General features: G+C 33.8%; 2 protein-coding genes across 2 annotated transcripts; both read left to right on the forward strand.

Moving 5' to 3' along the window:
* Window positions 1–8,203: 8,203 nt before the first annotated feature.
* Window positions 8,204–10,795, forward strand: LOC105107622 (uncharacterized). Its single transcript, XM_011001623.1, has 5 exons — window positions 8,204–8,665; window positions 8,949–9,199; window positions 9,321–9,690; window positions 10,024–10,100; window positions 10,266–10,795. The coding sequence occupies exons 1-5, from the start codon at window positions 8,431–8,433 to the stop codon at window positions 10,551–10,553; spliced, it is 1,221 nt and encodes a 406-aa protein (XP_010999925.1). The 5' UTR covers window positions 8,204–8,430; the 3' UTR covers window positions 10,554–10,795.
* Window positions 10,796–13,716: 2,921 nt separating this feature from the next.
* Window positions 13,717–16,804, forward strand: LOC105107629 (la-related protein 6C-like). Its single transcript, XM_011001633.1, has 10 exons — window positions 13,717–14,304; window positions 14,749–14,830; window positions 14,920–15,014; window positions 15,124–15,195; window positions 15,292–15,371; window positions 15,475–15,553; window positions 15,646–15,693; window positions 15,779–15,847; window positions 15,932–16,048; window positions 16,230–16,804. Exons 1-10 carry the CDS (start codon window positions 13,954–13,956, stop codon window positions 16,479–16,481), a joined length of 1,245 nt encoding a protein of 414 aa, XP_010999935.1. The 5' UTR covers window positions 13,717–13,953; the 3' UTR covers window positions 16,482–16,804.
* The last annotated feature ends 59 nt before the right edge of the window (window positions 16,805–16,863 follow it).

Below are 16,863 nucleotides of genomic sequence, written 5' to 3' on the forward strand. Positions count from 1 at the left end.
GCACATGCCAAAGAAGAATCGATCAACAAACTTTCTCCAAGTGAAATCATCGTCGCCAATGGACAGCATTCAATGGGAGTCCAAGCTAATCGATCTCGTATGGTGGATGGTAAGAACAGTTTCAACTGGCTGGGGAACCAACCAATAACCAGGCTTTGTTTGTTATCCAAATAATGATAAACCTTGGGAAAATTGCAAAGAGGCATTCTCAGAGAGTTTAAAAAGTAGGGTGAGATGTCAAAAAAGGGATGGGTAAAAATGATGGTGTTAGGGCATGGGGCCGGGAAGAAGTGGAGTTCTTTCAAGGACCGAGCATGAACAAACAATAATGCTCAACTCCTGAGAGCAGACAAGGACACCAAAACCCTAAATGACGAGAAGAGCCTCCCAAAAGAAATAACAAAAAGATGTTAAAACTGTACACCTCCATTATTTAAAAAGATTCCGTCTTGACAAGGGCAGCGAGAGAATAACAGGAAAGAAGATACCCTAACAACTTAGGAAAGAAGGGGTCACAAAAATGCCATGAACACGAGCAATTAATTGTCATCACGTGAAAGATGCTTTTTGAGGGCGATAAGGATGTCGTTTGTGTCCTGTTCGAAAGCCCCTTATATAAGGTATCTTGATTCGCTGTTTCTCTGGATTCAATGCAATTTGGTTCGTGAATTTCTTGAAAACGAAAGGGAATTGCCCCATTCACTGAATCTCGCCCCCGACTAGTTAAGCTCCTTGCTATAACATTCATGGTTGTTTCTCTAGCTAGATCACGCCATCAAATATTGCATGCATGATATTTACACAGTTTAACCTGCATCGCTAGCTAGCTAGCCAGGTTGTCTGTTTTTTCACCTGGTAATTAGAAAACTACAGGAAGTTAAACCCAAAATGTAACAACTGGGAATAAGAAATATAGATCTGGACGGACTTAATCGCGCTCCGAGTGTGGATTTCGTGCATGGTAATTAAAGGAACTTTTCAGTCAATTTTGGTCCTTCTTTTTCTTTTGCGTCGACTTGCATCATCATCGAAATGATGATTCCTCTTTTTTCTTTTTTTTTTAAGAGTTGTCTCGCTGCAAATTAATTCGGTAATTACAGTGTTTTACTCGAGTCATTTATTGAATAAATGCTAGTTTTTTTCCCTCGAAGATCAATCAACTTGTATATTCAATAGTATTTGATTAACCACAAATTAATCAATATTAATTAATGTTTGTGTATGTTTAGTATCTTGATTAAGCCTCATGATCTGCTCCGGATTCAATAACAAACTGCCCCAATCATTTTTTGAGCTGAAAATTTTACCATTATGATGCTCTGGTGAAAATGATTGAACATCTTCGTCGCATGCAAATACCATACTTAATTGCCTCGACAGAAAACATTGAGCGCCCGACGATACTGCTCACCAAACCTGCTTCTCCCATCAATATCTCTGGTCTAATAAAGATGTATTTATTTTTGTTTCATGACTTTCATGAGCATATATATAATCTACGAAAATGGGGTGCGGAGTCCTCGATCGGTTGTATTTATATTCCTTTTTTAAATCCGAGGCAGAGAGGGTGGGTGGGTGCTTCGATTTTATTTTTATTTTTATTTTTCCTTGTGATCTTTATTATGGTGGTAGATAAGCATGAACACTTTTGAAAGCTACAGATACCATTTCTTGGATTCCTGAGGGGATCCTCCAGAATAATTAAGACGATGCCTCGGCTTGGCCTGGCCGTCGAATATATTAAGAATTGCTAGGCAGCTCACATGGTCAAGCTAGCTACCTCATCTCTCTCTCATTCCTCCCTTTCTCGATAGTAAATTCCACACTTCCACTTTTGCTAAGCTATCTTTTCTCGAAATGACCAATCTTTTTTTATTTCTTTCTTTTCTTTTCTTGGGGTTCAAAGACTCTGGATCCCTTGTGACCTGGCTCTTCAATGCAGAGCCATCATTACCTTTAATTAGAGGCAGAATTAAGAGAACCTTGTTCCCTTTGACCTCTATTGGAGAAGAATATTAAACCCTACCGCACAATAGACGAGAGGCACGTTTCATTAATTTGACTGTAATGGCCTTGCCGCTGTTTTCAACATGAAATGAATGTTTGTTTCTTCTTCCATTTTGCTTTTTAAATTTATTTTTCAAAAAAATATTAAATTAATATTTTTTAAAGTATTTTTATATATATAATCTTAATGTTCTGGTATTAAAAAAAAAATTCCATCAATTTTCATTTAAAAATACTTTAAAAATACCATTCAACATATGAGTAAGTTTAATGAATTTTTTTTTATTATCAGTCAATTTAAATTTTTTAAAGGCCACGATATCTTGCACTTGGCTTCCATGCATCAAAGGTCCTTAAATTATTATTAAAAAGAAGTATGATCTGCTCACAAGTGTATCATGATTTTATACGTAGATCTAAGACTGAGATTTTTTTATCTACCGGAAACCTTAGTGGAAGGATTGCAGCGCAAGGAGAAAATTAAATTAAATTTTGCGAGGGATCAAAATGAGAGCTTTTTAAAGTTATACGTGACTACATTTTTTTTTAAGTGAAAGTTTCAAAAAAAAAATAAAGGCAGATTTTTCTCAAAAAAGAAGAAGAATATATCCCATATGATAAGAAAAATAGTTAATAATACTTTAAAATATATGAGAAAGTAGTGAAACTTTTCTTATATGTTTTTTTCTTTAAAATTGATTTTTTTTAAATATATTTACCAATTTTTTTAAATATTAAAATAGTTAAAAATTTAACTATATAATTTTTTTATTTAAAATATTGTGAATTGTTACAGTATTTTTATATATGATTTTTTTATATAATTTTTCTCTATTTTTAATGGTTTGTATTTATTTTTTTTATATTAAACTGATTGAGAATTTAGTTTCATATTTTTTTAAAACAATTATAAATTGCTACAATATTTTCTCGTGATTTTTTTTGCTACAATATTTTCCCATGTGCTTTTTTGAAATTATTTTTGTTAAATTTATTTTTTTAATATTGAGCTGATTGAAAATTGAGCTTTAGTTATTCCTGCATGTTTTGTTTTTCCATTTTTTTTGTTTTTATGATTTTTTTATAAAATTATCTTTTTTTTGTTTGCTTTTTCAGAATTGTTTTTGTCAATTTTTTTTACTATTGAGCTGATTGAGAATTTAGTTTTTTAGTTTTTTTAAAAAAATATTATGAATTGTTAAAGTGTTTCTTTACATGATTTTTTTGTAATGATTTTTTTTAGAATTATTTTTGTCGATTTATTTTTTTGTATCAAGTTGATTGAGAATATAGCTTTGTAGTTCTTTAAAATACTATGGATTGCTTCAGTGTTTCTCCACGTGATTTTCATCTTAATATAGTGTTTTCCCACATGTTTTTTTATTGATTTTTTTTTCAAATTATCTTTATTGAATTTATTTTTTCCATACTAAATTGATTAAAAATTTAGTTTTGCAGTTTTTTTAAAAACACTATTAATTACTATAATATTTCTCAAGAGTTTTTTTTGTTATGATTTTTTTCAAGAATATTTTTATTAATTTTATTTTTTTAATATTGAACTTATTGAAAATTATAACTATAAATTTTCTCATGAAACACTGTAAAATTGCTACAATTTTTCATATATGGTTTTTTTTCCTTTTATTTTTTTGTGATATTTTCCAAAATTTTCATATTGGTTTTATTTTATTAATATTGAACTGTTTGAAAATTACAATTGTATATTTCATCTTGAAATACCATAGATTACTATTGTGTTTTTCTAAATTATTTTAATATTAAGCTGATTGAGAATTTAATTTTAACTTTTCTCGCATGTTTTTTTTTATTTGTTTTTTGCTTCTTTTTTTTCCATGTCTTTTTTTTGTATTTTTTTTTAAAGTTGGTTTTGTTGATTTAATTTCTTTAATGCTGAGTCGATTGAGAATTTAGCTTTATAATTTTTTTTTTTTTAAAAATACCATGGATTCTTATAAAGTTTATGCACGTGTTTTTTATGATTTTTTTTTCAAGATGGTCTTTGTCGATTTTTTTTTCATATTGAACTTGTTGAAAATTTAGCTTTATAGTTTTTTTAAAAAAATATTATAGATTACTATAATGTTCCCCACATGATTTTTTTATTATGATTTTTTTAAAATTATTTTTTTAAAATTTATTATTTTTAATATTAAGATAGTTAAGAATTACAATTTTAAATTTTCTTATAAAGTGCTATAGATTACAATAATATTTTCATGTTTAGTTTTTTATGATTTTTTTAAAATTATTTTGATTGATTTTATTTTTTAATATTAAATCATTTAAAAATTTAGCTTTATATCCTTTTATTAAAAATATTTTAAATTACCATTTTTTTATATAATTTTTTTAATAAATATATAAAAATATATAAACATATCATAAGCTCGTGGCATGGCGCAATTACGATATCTAATCTGACATTAAGTCTTGTTAGCATCTTACATATCTCTAGAACACATCTAAATCACGTAAGCTCAAGATTCGTACGTGGGGTTTCCTCACAGTTATTTGATTTATAATTAACAAAAGGGTAAAACGATAATTTAAATAAAAACAAAGAGTGTTTTATCACAAGCATTCGACTTTTAGCCGATGAAAGGAGTTCAATACTGAACGTTGAAGATAGAATTTAAAAAGTCTTGCAAGATAAGAAGAAGCAATTCTACAGAACGGATAGTGGTTCCCACGGTAATTAAAGAATTAATTAAAGTGATTGACAGGTTTGATCGTGACGGATAGAGAGATTCTTAATTCTATGGAAGAAAAATGTGGGAATCTAGTGGCTGTAAGAAGCTTGTCCTTTTTCCCTTTTCTCCAAACCTATTTACATATGTTTCCAACTGAAAAATCTGGCAAAATCAAGAACTGGACCCACCCTCATCATCCTCAAGATTCCTTATCTCTAAGCTTAACCCCTTGGTAAGAATTTGACAAGTCTACAATATTGGTTTCGAGGTGTGTTCGATACGGTCTTTTACGTGTAATGTCGTGTCCCTTTCTTGGAAGGGAATCTACCCTACTGTTGTTCTTTTCTATTCAAACCCCAAGTTGGCCGATGACCAACGATAGTTTGTAAAATGTATTTCTATTTTATAAACATTAATTTCCTAGCTACTTCTTCTTCTGTTTTACATTCCTGGCTACTTCGCTTTACATCAACACCAGCATATCCAAGCGGGTAATTTTTAGAGTATCTGATTATTTTAAGTGATAGGGGACACACATCCTTAAACAAAAACATCTAGAACATGCCATCAAAGATTAAGGTACAAGTAAATAGATATAAATAAATGCAACAACAACCTTTAATGCGAAACCCAGATTCGTTTTCGAGGAAAGAAAAAGAAAACCCAGATTCCATAGACGGCGATGCTTGGACGGTTGAGCAGAGATGACTATGAAATTGGGTTTTGGAATCAACAAAGGAACCTTTTTTTTTTTTTTGCCTCTCCTAATCCACCAGTAAAGCTATGAAATGAAAAGGCAGTGATTTCTCCATAAAATCGAGGAAAGAGCACTAAACCACGAAAAAACGTAGAAGAATCTTGCAAATTCCAATAGCAAGTAAACAACCCCCACTGACATATGCAAGTGCAAGGAAGTAAAAGCACAAAAGAAGGTGATTAAGATATAGAATTTGCTTCGATATTCTATCTCAGTGGCCTGTTAGTGTTCCCTTCAAGGAAATGAATGATTCTTGACCTCTACCACAAAGAAACCTGGAAAAAAGGGTTCATGCATTTATTTATATATAATAGTGCTCCCTTGCTTGACCGCGGAGCCTGGCAGGTCAATTTAGCAGATTCGAGATATTTTACGGGGCCAATTCAACAAAATTTAGACTGACTTTTGTAAAATGACCTAGTTTTAGTGCGTTTTGTAGTTGTAGTAGTAAAGTTAACAGCAAACTCGCCATCGGAGATCCAATGCTTTTGGGCGATGCCTTCGAGCACTGGTTTTGCACCCTTTTTTATAAAAAGTTTTTGCTTCCAAGGAGCTCAAAGGCTACCATAGGCTTGCCTTGAAGATTAGTTTTTCTTGAATAGTACTGTTTTGATGGTGATTAACAGAATTAATTTGCGCATGGTATATTATTCACTTTATACATAAAGCTATATTTAGATCCATTATAGTTGTTTCGTGAGCTAACATCAAAAGAAAAGAAGTATTGCATGGAGTGATGGCGTGCTGTGCTGGTGGCTAACAATTGATTCGACCAACCAAGTAAAAGCTAGGAAACCAAGAGCCTTGTATTTTTTATTTTTTATTTTCTCTAGAAGGCACCGGGGAGTTTTTTCATGACCGCATCCATTGTTCAAAAAAGTTTGATTTTTTGTTTTGAATAATCAAAATAGATGTATAAGTATATTGATTATATATCATCAAAGAATATCATGACTTTGTATTCATACATATTTAATAACACCCATAGTATTGAACCTGAAAATTAAATTATCCATGAAATTAAATTGGATTAATTCAAGATATAAATATCTCATCTTAGTCATAGATAAGTGATAAGACCCGAATCTAATATTTCAAACTAAAATATTTTATTATTGAAATATAAATTGTGAGATTTAGAACAAAATACTGACGGTGCTAGCAAATTAGTATCGCATGAGTCTAAATATTTTTTTATATTTAAAAAATTAATTTTGATATCATTATATTCAAATAACTGAAAATACTAAAAAAATATTAATTTTTTTAAAAGTATTTATAAAACTCAAAAACAAATTAACAGATTCAAAATCTTGAGTGAAAGAGCATGATTTTGTGGTTGATTTTTAGCATTTCCTCATCCTAAACTCGGAGGAAATAGAAAAATTATGAGAATTTATAACCATGTAATTAAATCTGTCCAAAAAAAAAAAAGATGGTGAGTGACTGCTGTGTCGTCTTTGAAAGATTGAAGGGCTAAAATAAAATACTGCACACGAAAAACGACTTCTCGACAAGTGGGTGGGAAATGGCAGTGCTTTTTCCAGCGTCACCTTCAAGCCACGCAAACACAACCCTTGAGAAATCTAGAAAGCCAATAGAATAGAAAGGCATTTTCTTGTTGTGGAATAAAGTAAAAGGAAAAGCTAAAATGTACTCGTTGTACGATACAAAGGAGATTCCCAGTCTGTACTGCCCGTCGATTTCATCTGAGTTTTGAGTTGAAACGCCACCGTGTGAGGCCACTCTGCCTGGGGCGGCTGTGACTTTATTAAAAATAAAAGATAAAATCTCATGGATATCGTTCATTTTTACCCCTCGAGGCTCGACGGAGTTATGCCGTAACATCGACTTGTTGAGCGGGTTTGCTCTGCCGACTTTTTTATACACAGCACAGCAAAGAGATCCTTGTGGTTTGTTTTCTTTTTAATGTGTCCAAATTGATCTGATAAATATTCCTTGATTTTTTAAATGTAAAGATTAAAAAACATTTTCCTGTTTTATTTTAATATATATCTTTTAAATCAAGAGGGATATTGCAGTTATTTTTCTAAAAAAGGAAACGGAAAAACAAGAAAAAAACTCATACCAGACCACGTGATTTTGCTCTGGAGGAGAAGAACCAGCCTCTTTACCATGATGTGCGATATACTATTTTAGTAAGAATAAATCAGTTGGTTACAAAATAATAAACTTACTGTAATTTCCTTTCTTTTCTTTTAAAAAAAAGAGTAGATTCGATGTATTATAATTAACTGTTCCCTCCCCCTTTCCCTGTCCAGAATTTGATTACTTAAGCCAAAAGAAAAGGCAAATTAACAGAGGATCTCTCACAAAGCATGTTTGCTTAAACATGATCAACTGTTTGATTAGTGAATGGGATGAAGAACAATTAAGTAATTAACAGATCTGAATTTATTAAGAGTTTTGAGAAAAGAAAGGGCTTTAGGGGGTTTATACTTTATATTATTTATCTGGTCCCTTTACTATCAATCTTGTTTATTTTGGTATCTATACCCCTCAATCCCTTGATCTTCTCAGCCACTGGGTTCTTTAGCCAGAACATCAGATAAAGTGACAGAACTGAAGTGGATTAAATATAAAAATTGGGGGACCAAATAAGGGGGAGTTTGGGTGAGGTAAAATAGTTTTAGAAATAGATAAAATAAGATAAATAGATAAAATATGCGGAGAAACGAAAGTGAATTTAAAATGCTAACACAAAAAACGCATAAACAGAATCTTTGGGGTTTTCTTTTCATTTCTTCGAGTCTTCTCTGTATTTGACAAAATAACCCTTCAGAATCCAAGACAACAACACTTCTTCTTCTCCCCCCCCCCCCTCTCTATATATGTGCAGATCTCTCCATCTCTCCATCTCTCCTCCTCTTATTAGTTTCGGAGATTTATCAAAACATCATCATAAAGTTTTAATCTTTTTTTAGAGAAAAAATGGGTTCGCTTTCACCTGAATTGAGCTTGGATTTTGTCAGGCCTTCAACAGCAAAAACATTACCTTTCTTGCCTAAAACGATAGCCGATTTTCTCAGGGAGGTTTCGGTGATCGGTGATCCTGCTGTGAAGGTTTTGAAAGTGGATGGTTTTATTAAAGATTTAGAAGAGGAAAAGAGAAAGATCGATGCTTTTAAACGAGAGTTACCTCTTTGCATGCTCCTTTTGAATGATGGTTGGTTTGTGCAATTTTTTTAAACGTTTGTGACTTGTTCTGTTTGCTTTCTGAAGCATGTTTAATGGATTTGATGGGTTTTTTTTTATGGGTTTTGATTAATGGGGTGCTTTGGATTTTCAGTTTGAAGAGTTTTATCTGTGGAAAAAATCTTAAAATGTCTTTGGTTTTTCATGATTTTTTACTAACGGGTTCATTTTAGCTTAAAGAATGAGAAAAGTTCTAAGATGGTTATTTGTTTATTTATGCTCATTTTTCTTACTGTTATTTTTTCTTGTTGCAGCGATTCAAGTTTTGAGGGAGGAGCTAATGCAACGTGGAGCGTCAAAAAATCAACAACCAGTATTAGAAGAATTCATTCCATTGAAGAAAAATATTGATGATCATCATGAAAATGATGTTTTAATTGAGGAGAAAGACTCTAAAGACAAGAAAAATTGGATGAGTTCTGTTCAATTATGGAATGCTGATGATCATCATCCCTCTACTGATTACTTGTTTGATCCAAAACAAAATCTCAAATTAGAATCTAAGGTATAACAACAATAGCCACGATTGAAGTTCATGTGATTCGTTTCTAACTGGAGTCTTAAAAGAAGAGAAAAAAGTTGGAATTGATTTATTTATATGTTTTTGTGTTTTTTTTTCCCTTCAGACAAATAAGAAAGGAAATCAGTATGGAAACGAGGATGCATTCCAGGCTTGTATAGGCAGGACTGCAGCACGAACGTTTATGCCATTTACAGCCTGCACTGGTTTGTCAAGCAAGGAGGAGAAATTGCCAGTTCCTTCTCTTTCTCTTTCAACTCCTGGGATTAAGAGCTTAAAAGAGGAATCCAACTCGACTGGGTCAAGAAGCAGCTGTAGTAGATCAGTTTCCACTATTTCTGGCCCTAATTCAGAATCAAATTTACGAAATGGACCTCAATCCCAGCAGCAGACTGCTAGGAAGCAGAGGAGATGCTGGTCACCAGAGCTGCACCGCCGGTTTGTCAATGCTTTACAGCAACTTGGAGGTTCTCAAGGTTAGTATATGATGGTAGATTTGAATATAGGTCTTTCGGTTTGAGAATCTTGTTAGTGTGGGATTATGTATATTGTTGGATGACGAATGATACATGGAATGTGAAGTGATAGTATATGCTTGGCTTGAAAGATGAAAATCATGGATTAGAATTTTAGGTGCAATCATAATTTTGTCTAGAAACGCGGGGATGGGGACGAGAGATCACAAAATGTGTAAACTTGATGTATCTACTGGAAGTTCAAATTAGAAAATTTCATTTATTGCATCGCGTTTTAGCTCATTGATCCATTTTTCTTAAGCATTTAATTTGAATTTGTTGGACATTCTGCAGCCGCTACTCCAAAGCAGATTAGAGAACTTATGCAAGTTGATGGCTTGACTAATGATGAAGTGAAGAGTCATTTGCAAGTGAGTTTTCAATTCTGTCTCCTTCCCATGGTGTATGATTTATAGAAGCACGGTTAAAAGAAAAGAAAATGCTTTATGCATTGAATCAATTTTCTTTTCCTTCATCTCATTGGAAGAGTCATATGAAGTTTTCTCAGTTCTCTTGGAACTTTCTTGGCATTGCAGAAATACCGACTTCATACAAGAAGAGTGACACCAGCTACAGCTGCTGCCCCTGCAAACCAATCTGTTGTTGTTTTGGGGGGTTTGTGGATGACCCAAGATCAGTATGGTGACTCCTCAAAGGCTACAAGTTCCCAGTCTGGCTCCCCCCAAGGTCCTCTTCAGCTAGCTGTAAACACCGGAGGGACCTCCACTACAGGAGGTGATAGCATGGAGGATGACGAAGATGCAAAATCTGAGGGCTATAGCTGGAAAAGTCACATTCACAGATCAGGAAAAGAAGATGTATAGAGTTTGTCCACCATGAATTTTGCAGATAAAGTATACATGGGAGGATTATATAATTATAGAAATAATACTAGAAAGATTAAAAATTTAAATGAAGGGTTCTTGAGAATGAGCGAGGCTGTTAATTTTTGCAGGAGTAGCTTTCTTTCTGTCTTTAAATTGAGTTTCTGTATCCAGTCGGAATTCATATAAACTTCTAAGACACCCTTTGTGTTAATGGAATAGACAAGACCTTTTTCATATCATCGATGTTTCCTAATATCATTGTTTAGAACTGTGTTTGGTTAAGCTTTTCCAGCAAATATGAGGTTTTGGAATAAATATAAATAGAGACTATCGTTCCACAGTTTCTTTTTGCTAGCTAGGTTTGAAGCTGGGATGGAATTGGATATGCTACTATCCGCTTTGAACTTCATTCCATGGAAATGGACCTGCTTCTCGGTGACCTATCGATGCCTATGTTATGTACTCTCTATTGTTTGAAAATCTTGAAGGTAGAACTCTTATGTGGAAAACCATAATAGATCCTCAATCTGGTTGCCTGAAAGACCAGGTGAAGTGAAATAAAGCTTGAAGTAATGCAGCCAAAATGTGTTCACCCAGAATAATCGTTGGATTCGAACTCTACTGTAATTTTTGCCTGTCCCCTGAGGTACTTGAGCAGGAAGTCAGGAATATTTCATTTTCAATGTTGATAGTTCCTCTGGATTTTTATAAAGCTTGGCAGAGAATTTTCGAAGGTCTTATCAACCTCAGGCACATTAACTCGGAACTGTTTGTCCCTGTTTGGAAGAGGATATCACTGGTAGCATCCCCCCCTCCTTTTCCGTTCTAGCTTCCCTTCTTCCAGATAAAAATAACAGAACCCACATGCCCTTAAAGAAGGGTAGAACCAGAAACGAGATTTATACTTTATACACAAGAAAAGGCTGTCAGCTTCTTCACCTTACATTCTCTGCCGGCCGGCCAAATTAATTTCTGGTCACTCACTAAGCTACCCTTTGCTTTTTTGGGATGCCTGGTGTGTTACTTGTATTTGTTAGGATGATATGTTGGGAATTATTCTGTTCTCCATAGCCATTATTATATTGACCGAGATGAACCTCAACATGCCTCAAAGAAATTATTGTTTCAATTTATGCTAAAATTACTTTTGTTGATGCTGTTTTGGCTGTACATGATGACAAGACAAGATCAATACTTATCTTAGTGAGAATATTATAGGTTTCTATTCCTTTACTTTCTTGTGATTATGTCCAGGACACTCAATTATTTTGGAATCAGGATTCTTGTTCAAGGAAAAGATAAGATTGACAAGCAAGAAGTTGACATTATTCTTCCAGTTTTAGTTCACCAACGCACTCATTTTCGCTATGCACACTGTATAGGTCTGTTTGGGAAGCAAGAGATTTGGCCAGCATTGATAATGACTCTAGGCCTAATTGCGGATCGCATCTCTGGTAAATACAGGGAAAAAAAATCAAGCGTGTTTAGGCTGTTCTTTCTTTATTCATTAACTCGAAAAAATAAAAAATCTATTCTGGGAAATATTTATCATTAGAGAAGCAAGTTTAAGCTCTAAAAGCTATAATCAATCTTATCAGTATCCATGATTTTGTAGCAGCTTGACTGAATCATGTGGTCTCCAAACAGCTTCTTGCTCGGTCAATTGTTAAAAACCCTAGATTTTATCCTCTCACCTAACCCAGTTTCCCACATTTTTTTTTTCTCGAGAGAGGGGAAAAAAGCCACAATCAATTGCAAGGCTGATCTGGGTCCATGACAAAAGAGTCACTCTCAGAAACAAAATAATAGAGAGAATCTCATAGACAAGATATAATGAAGGAGCCCACAGAGATAGGCCTACCTTCAATAAGTATAAATTGTTTGGTGAAAGAAGCGAGGGAAAATGATGGAACCACTCATTAAATTCTCACCCTAATAAGGTTAACAAACTTAATTTATTTTGTTTCTATGCATCAGATTCTTCAAACCAAAGGATTATCCCGTTTCTTTTTTATAAATTAGACGATATAGAATAGAATTTATGCGGTGGCTATGAACATTAGCTGCCCCCATGATAGCTAAAAGATTAATCAATCTATATATATTGTCCCTATAAAATAATAACCATTCCCTATCGAAGATTTCCTTCAAAGCCCAGCCAGAGATGATGATGATTCTTGATAGGTGTGGTATAATTAGGAAACTTGAAAAATGGAGAAAGCTATCAAAAAGGGCAAGCCCCCAGAATTTATGTCTACGGATTTTAACAATTGACCACGCAAGAAGCTGTCTGTCTGCAGACCAGTTTGTAATTATAAAGTGTTTGATATCACGTAGATATTGTTTTTTAAAATATTTTTTATTTAAAAATATATTAAAATAATATTTTTTTATTTTTTAAAATTTATTTTTGATAACAATTCAAAAACACTAAGAAAAATTAATTTAAGCAAAAAAAATTAACAAAAAACAAGTTGAAACTAAACACCTAATTATGAATAATTATATTTACATGCAATGGTAAAATCAAGTATTACATGCCATAATGAAACAAAATAAGTACATATACTACAGTCGTTTGATTGGTGAGTGGATTTATGTATCATCTAAAATTTCATTTTAATTAATATATATATATATATATATATATATATATATAAAATTAATTAAGATTTATCTAAGATTAGATTGATAATGAATTTAGTTTTTGTATTAAAGATGGACTCACGCTATGTTTATATCAAAATTCTTTATTTAATCTTCACATATCAAAAATAAATCCTTATTCCATTAAATTTTAAATTGAGATTCAAATCTAAATTACATTCACAGATATTATTATTTTTTTATTGTTATATTTGAATTTCTAACTGGGATGATAACGCTGGAAGCTCACCACTAGATCCAACACGATGGAAGGTAAACAGGACGCTTATCCAAATATTTTAGGCCGGGCCTTAAGCCCCAAAGCCAATTCTAGATAAACGAAAACGCTGGATAGGGCATCGTTTTGGGCCTGGACCATTACCTTTGTGGATAATCATGGGCCGCATTGTGCGACAGCAACAAGAATGTGTCACACAGAAGCAGTGTTTTAGGAAAATGTTGGGAGAGAGAGGGAGAGGAGTGGTAAGAATGATCCATGTGGTAATTTCTCAGATGAGCAAACTCACGAGCCTCAAAAAATTCTGGTCAAACCCTGAAGCAACGGCTAGGTGTAATAAGAAAACTAGCAGCACGCACGCATGGAGCACCTCTGCTTGGGCGCTAAATGTGGATTCAATATCACGACATCATAGTTGCTCAACTTCAGGAGCAAGTGAGAGAGAACACAAACTACCATACAAAATCAGGAAAAAAAAATTGTTCGCTAGAGAGGCAAAGAAAATAAATAGCGATGGCACAGGCACAACCTGAAGAAGAAATGTCTAAAGAAAAAGAAATGAAAGAAACAACCAGACCCAAAAAATATAGCGGTCCCGCGTCCTTTAAATTCAACGCACAGGCACCTGAGTTTTTGCCAAGATCACACACCACTGCAACCCAAATGCCTATATCAGGTTATTTTTATCCTTACTTTAATTATCTTGGTGCCACTGCTGCTGGAGGGTCTGACTGGTTCTTTGTTGGGAACCAAGACCATGCTGCCTATTTGATCTCTAATAATCCAAATCTTGCAATGCCTAATTGCCCCACCAAGAATAGCGATGTTCTCACTGACGATCTTCGAAAAAAGATCATCAAACAGGTTCTTTTCTTCCGTCGAAATCTCATTTTCTGTCCTACTTTCTGTTGGTTCTCGATTTCATCTCTCGTTATTCTTGTATTGGGGGTTCATGTTTAATTATGTTCATTAGACAATCACATGATTTGGTGCTGTTAAGTTTTTTTCTCTTGAAATAGTGACATAATAAAACAAAGTATTTTTTAAAGCTTTGTAAAACCTTGGCATGCCAAAATCTTGCTTGGCTTCTAATAATCTTCGTTAAGCTGTTTTTTTTCTTTTGTTATGTCAATGCCTATTCTTTCCCTTCATCTGGTCTGCTGTTTTGAAATCCATTCATTAACAACGTATCATGTTTTTGGCACTAGAGTCATCATGCAATTACGTTGAACATCATATGTTCTATTCATAACGAGTCCCGGTTTTGAAATGATCTAAGAATCTGAGAACTGTTTGGGTCTGAAATAGGTGGAGTACCAATTCAGTGACATGAGTCTTCTTGCTAACGAATCGATGTCGAAACACAATAATAAAGATCCTGAAGGCTATGGTAAGGATCATTGAAGTATTCTCTACGGACCTGTATTTTGCAGCAGTGGTAGCTCGAATTTCTAATCTTATGTTTCGGTTGCATTGCAGTGCCAATATCTGTTATTGCTTCAACTAAGAAAATGCGGTCACTTGTTATCGATAACGATATGCTTGCTCAAGCACTCAAGTCTTCATCAAAACTTGTAAGTCCTTTCGCTTAAATTGCCTCGTCATTGTTTTGTAATTATCAAAAGTTGAATTGTTAAATCTAGAGGGACCATCTCTCTTTGTTGTTACCTTGATGTTCTAAAGTCCCTGACTGAAGATGGCAAGAAGGTTAAGCGTAAAATCCCTTTCACTGATAAAGATAGAGAAGAATTACAGGTAAATCAGCACAGATTTTCTCTGTTGGAAAAATGATCCGAAAGTATTTTTTACAACAGTTTTGCTTGATGCAATACGTTTTTTTTCTTCCTGCAGTCTCGTATTGTTGTTGTGGAGAATTTGCCAGAAGATCATTCTCATCAAAATGTCCAGAAGATTTTCAGCGTAGCTGGAAGGTCAAGTCTATGAGTTGGAAGCTAACATTTCTGTTTCTACTTTCTAGTATTCTAGAAAACATCAAGTTTATGACTGTGTGTTAACAACTGCCATTGTAAACAGTGTGAAAACCATCAGAATATGCCATCCTCAAGAATCCAATTCTTCCGTTGCTAAAAATGATTTCATTGTAACCAATAAGGTATTAAACATGAATTGACACAATTTCTATGCGAACCAGGATAGTGTTAAAAGGAAAATTTTCATGACTCCTTTTCCTTTTATATTCTCTAGCTGCACGCACTTGTGGAACTTGAAACCCAAAAAATAGCTGAGAAAGCGGTATGTTAATGCATATTATGTAAATTTGGTTTTAAATATCTCTTATTTATGCAATGAAATTGAAAGCTTCTACTAAGTCCAACAGGTTGAAAAGTTGAATGATGAAAGGAATTGGAGGAAAGGCCTTAGAGTAAGGTTGCTTCTTCGATGCTCGGTATGCATAAACTAAGCTATTACTTGCACCATCTCCTGCTCAACAAAAGACCGTAGCTTACTATTTGTCCAAAAACAATTGCAGCCAAAATCTGTTCTCCCCAGGGGCAGAAGGTCCGAATTTGATATTTGGGAGGAGGAAGATTCACCTCATTATGAATCAACTGTAGATACCTTCAAACCAAACAATTCAGAGAGTCATGTGAGTAACTTTCTTGTCTAATTAGTCTTATCTTGGCATCTATGTGTAAGCATACATATCTTAAATCCTCAGTCTGCCAGGATCATAGAATTGATCTACCATTTTCCTAGCCATACCAGTTGTCTAATTTAATAACAATAACCATGTTAAATATTAACGCCTTGTAAACTTTTTTCCTAAGGCTGAAGATAGTTCAGGAGCATCAAAGAAGGCATGGGCTGCAAAAGGCCATGGCAAGGGCAAAGGCCGTGGTCAAATCAATTGTAGCAGAGGTCTGCTTGCTCCTGTAAAATGTGCCAGCACCCCTCAACGTGAAGCATCTGCTAAACATGCTTCTAAGGGTCCAAGAATGCCTGATGGAACCAAAGGTTTCACTGTGGGTCGAGGCAAGCCATTGATTACTTCAGCTCTGACCAGCTCAATGATGGAATAATGTGCATTTTTCCCCCTTCTGACCAATCGGTCAATACTTTTTTGCTCTTATATTTTGTAGTTTTGAAGAAGCAAGAAATTGGTTTTTGTAGAATCTTTAGTCTGATTTACTCTTTTCAGGCATCACCAATGTTTCTTAATAATTTGAGGTGTATAGTGTAGCACGGAATTGTCTTGTGAAAAATACTGTAGCATGATAGCAGTGTTTTTCTTGAATGCCATTTTAGGTGGGAGTGTTGTTTCAGTTCCCTTTATTCCTGTGTAAACTGTCTGAATAAAGAATTTGAGGGATGCATTCTCTCCCTCTCTCTGTCAATTTTGTTATGATAATCTCGCTCTATTTCATGCTGCTTTAACATTATAAAGACATATTACATTTGAAA

This window comes from Populus euphratica, unplaced genomic scaffold (assembly GCF_000495115.2).
Source record: "Populus euphratica unplaced genomic scaffold, PopEup_1.0 scaffold3.1, whole genome shotgun sequence".
Taxonomy (NCBI): Eukaryota; Viridiplantae; Streptophyta; class Magnoliopsida; order Malpighiales; family Salicaceae; genus Populus; species Populus euphratica.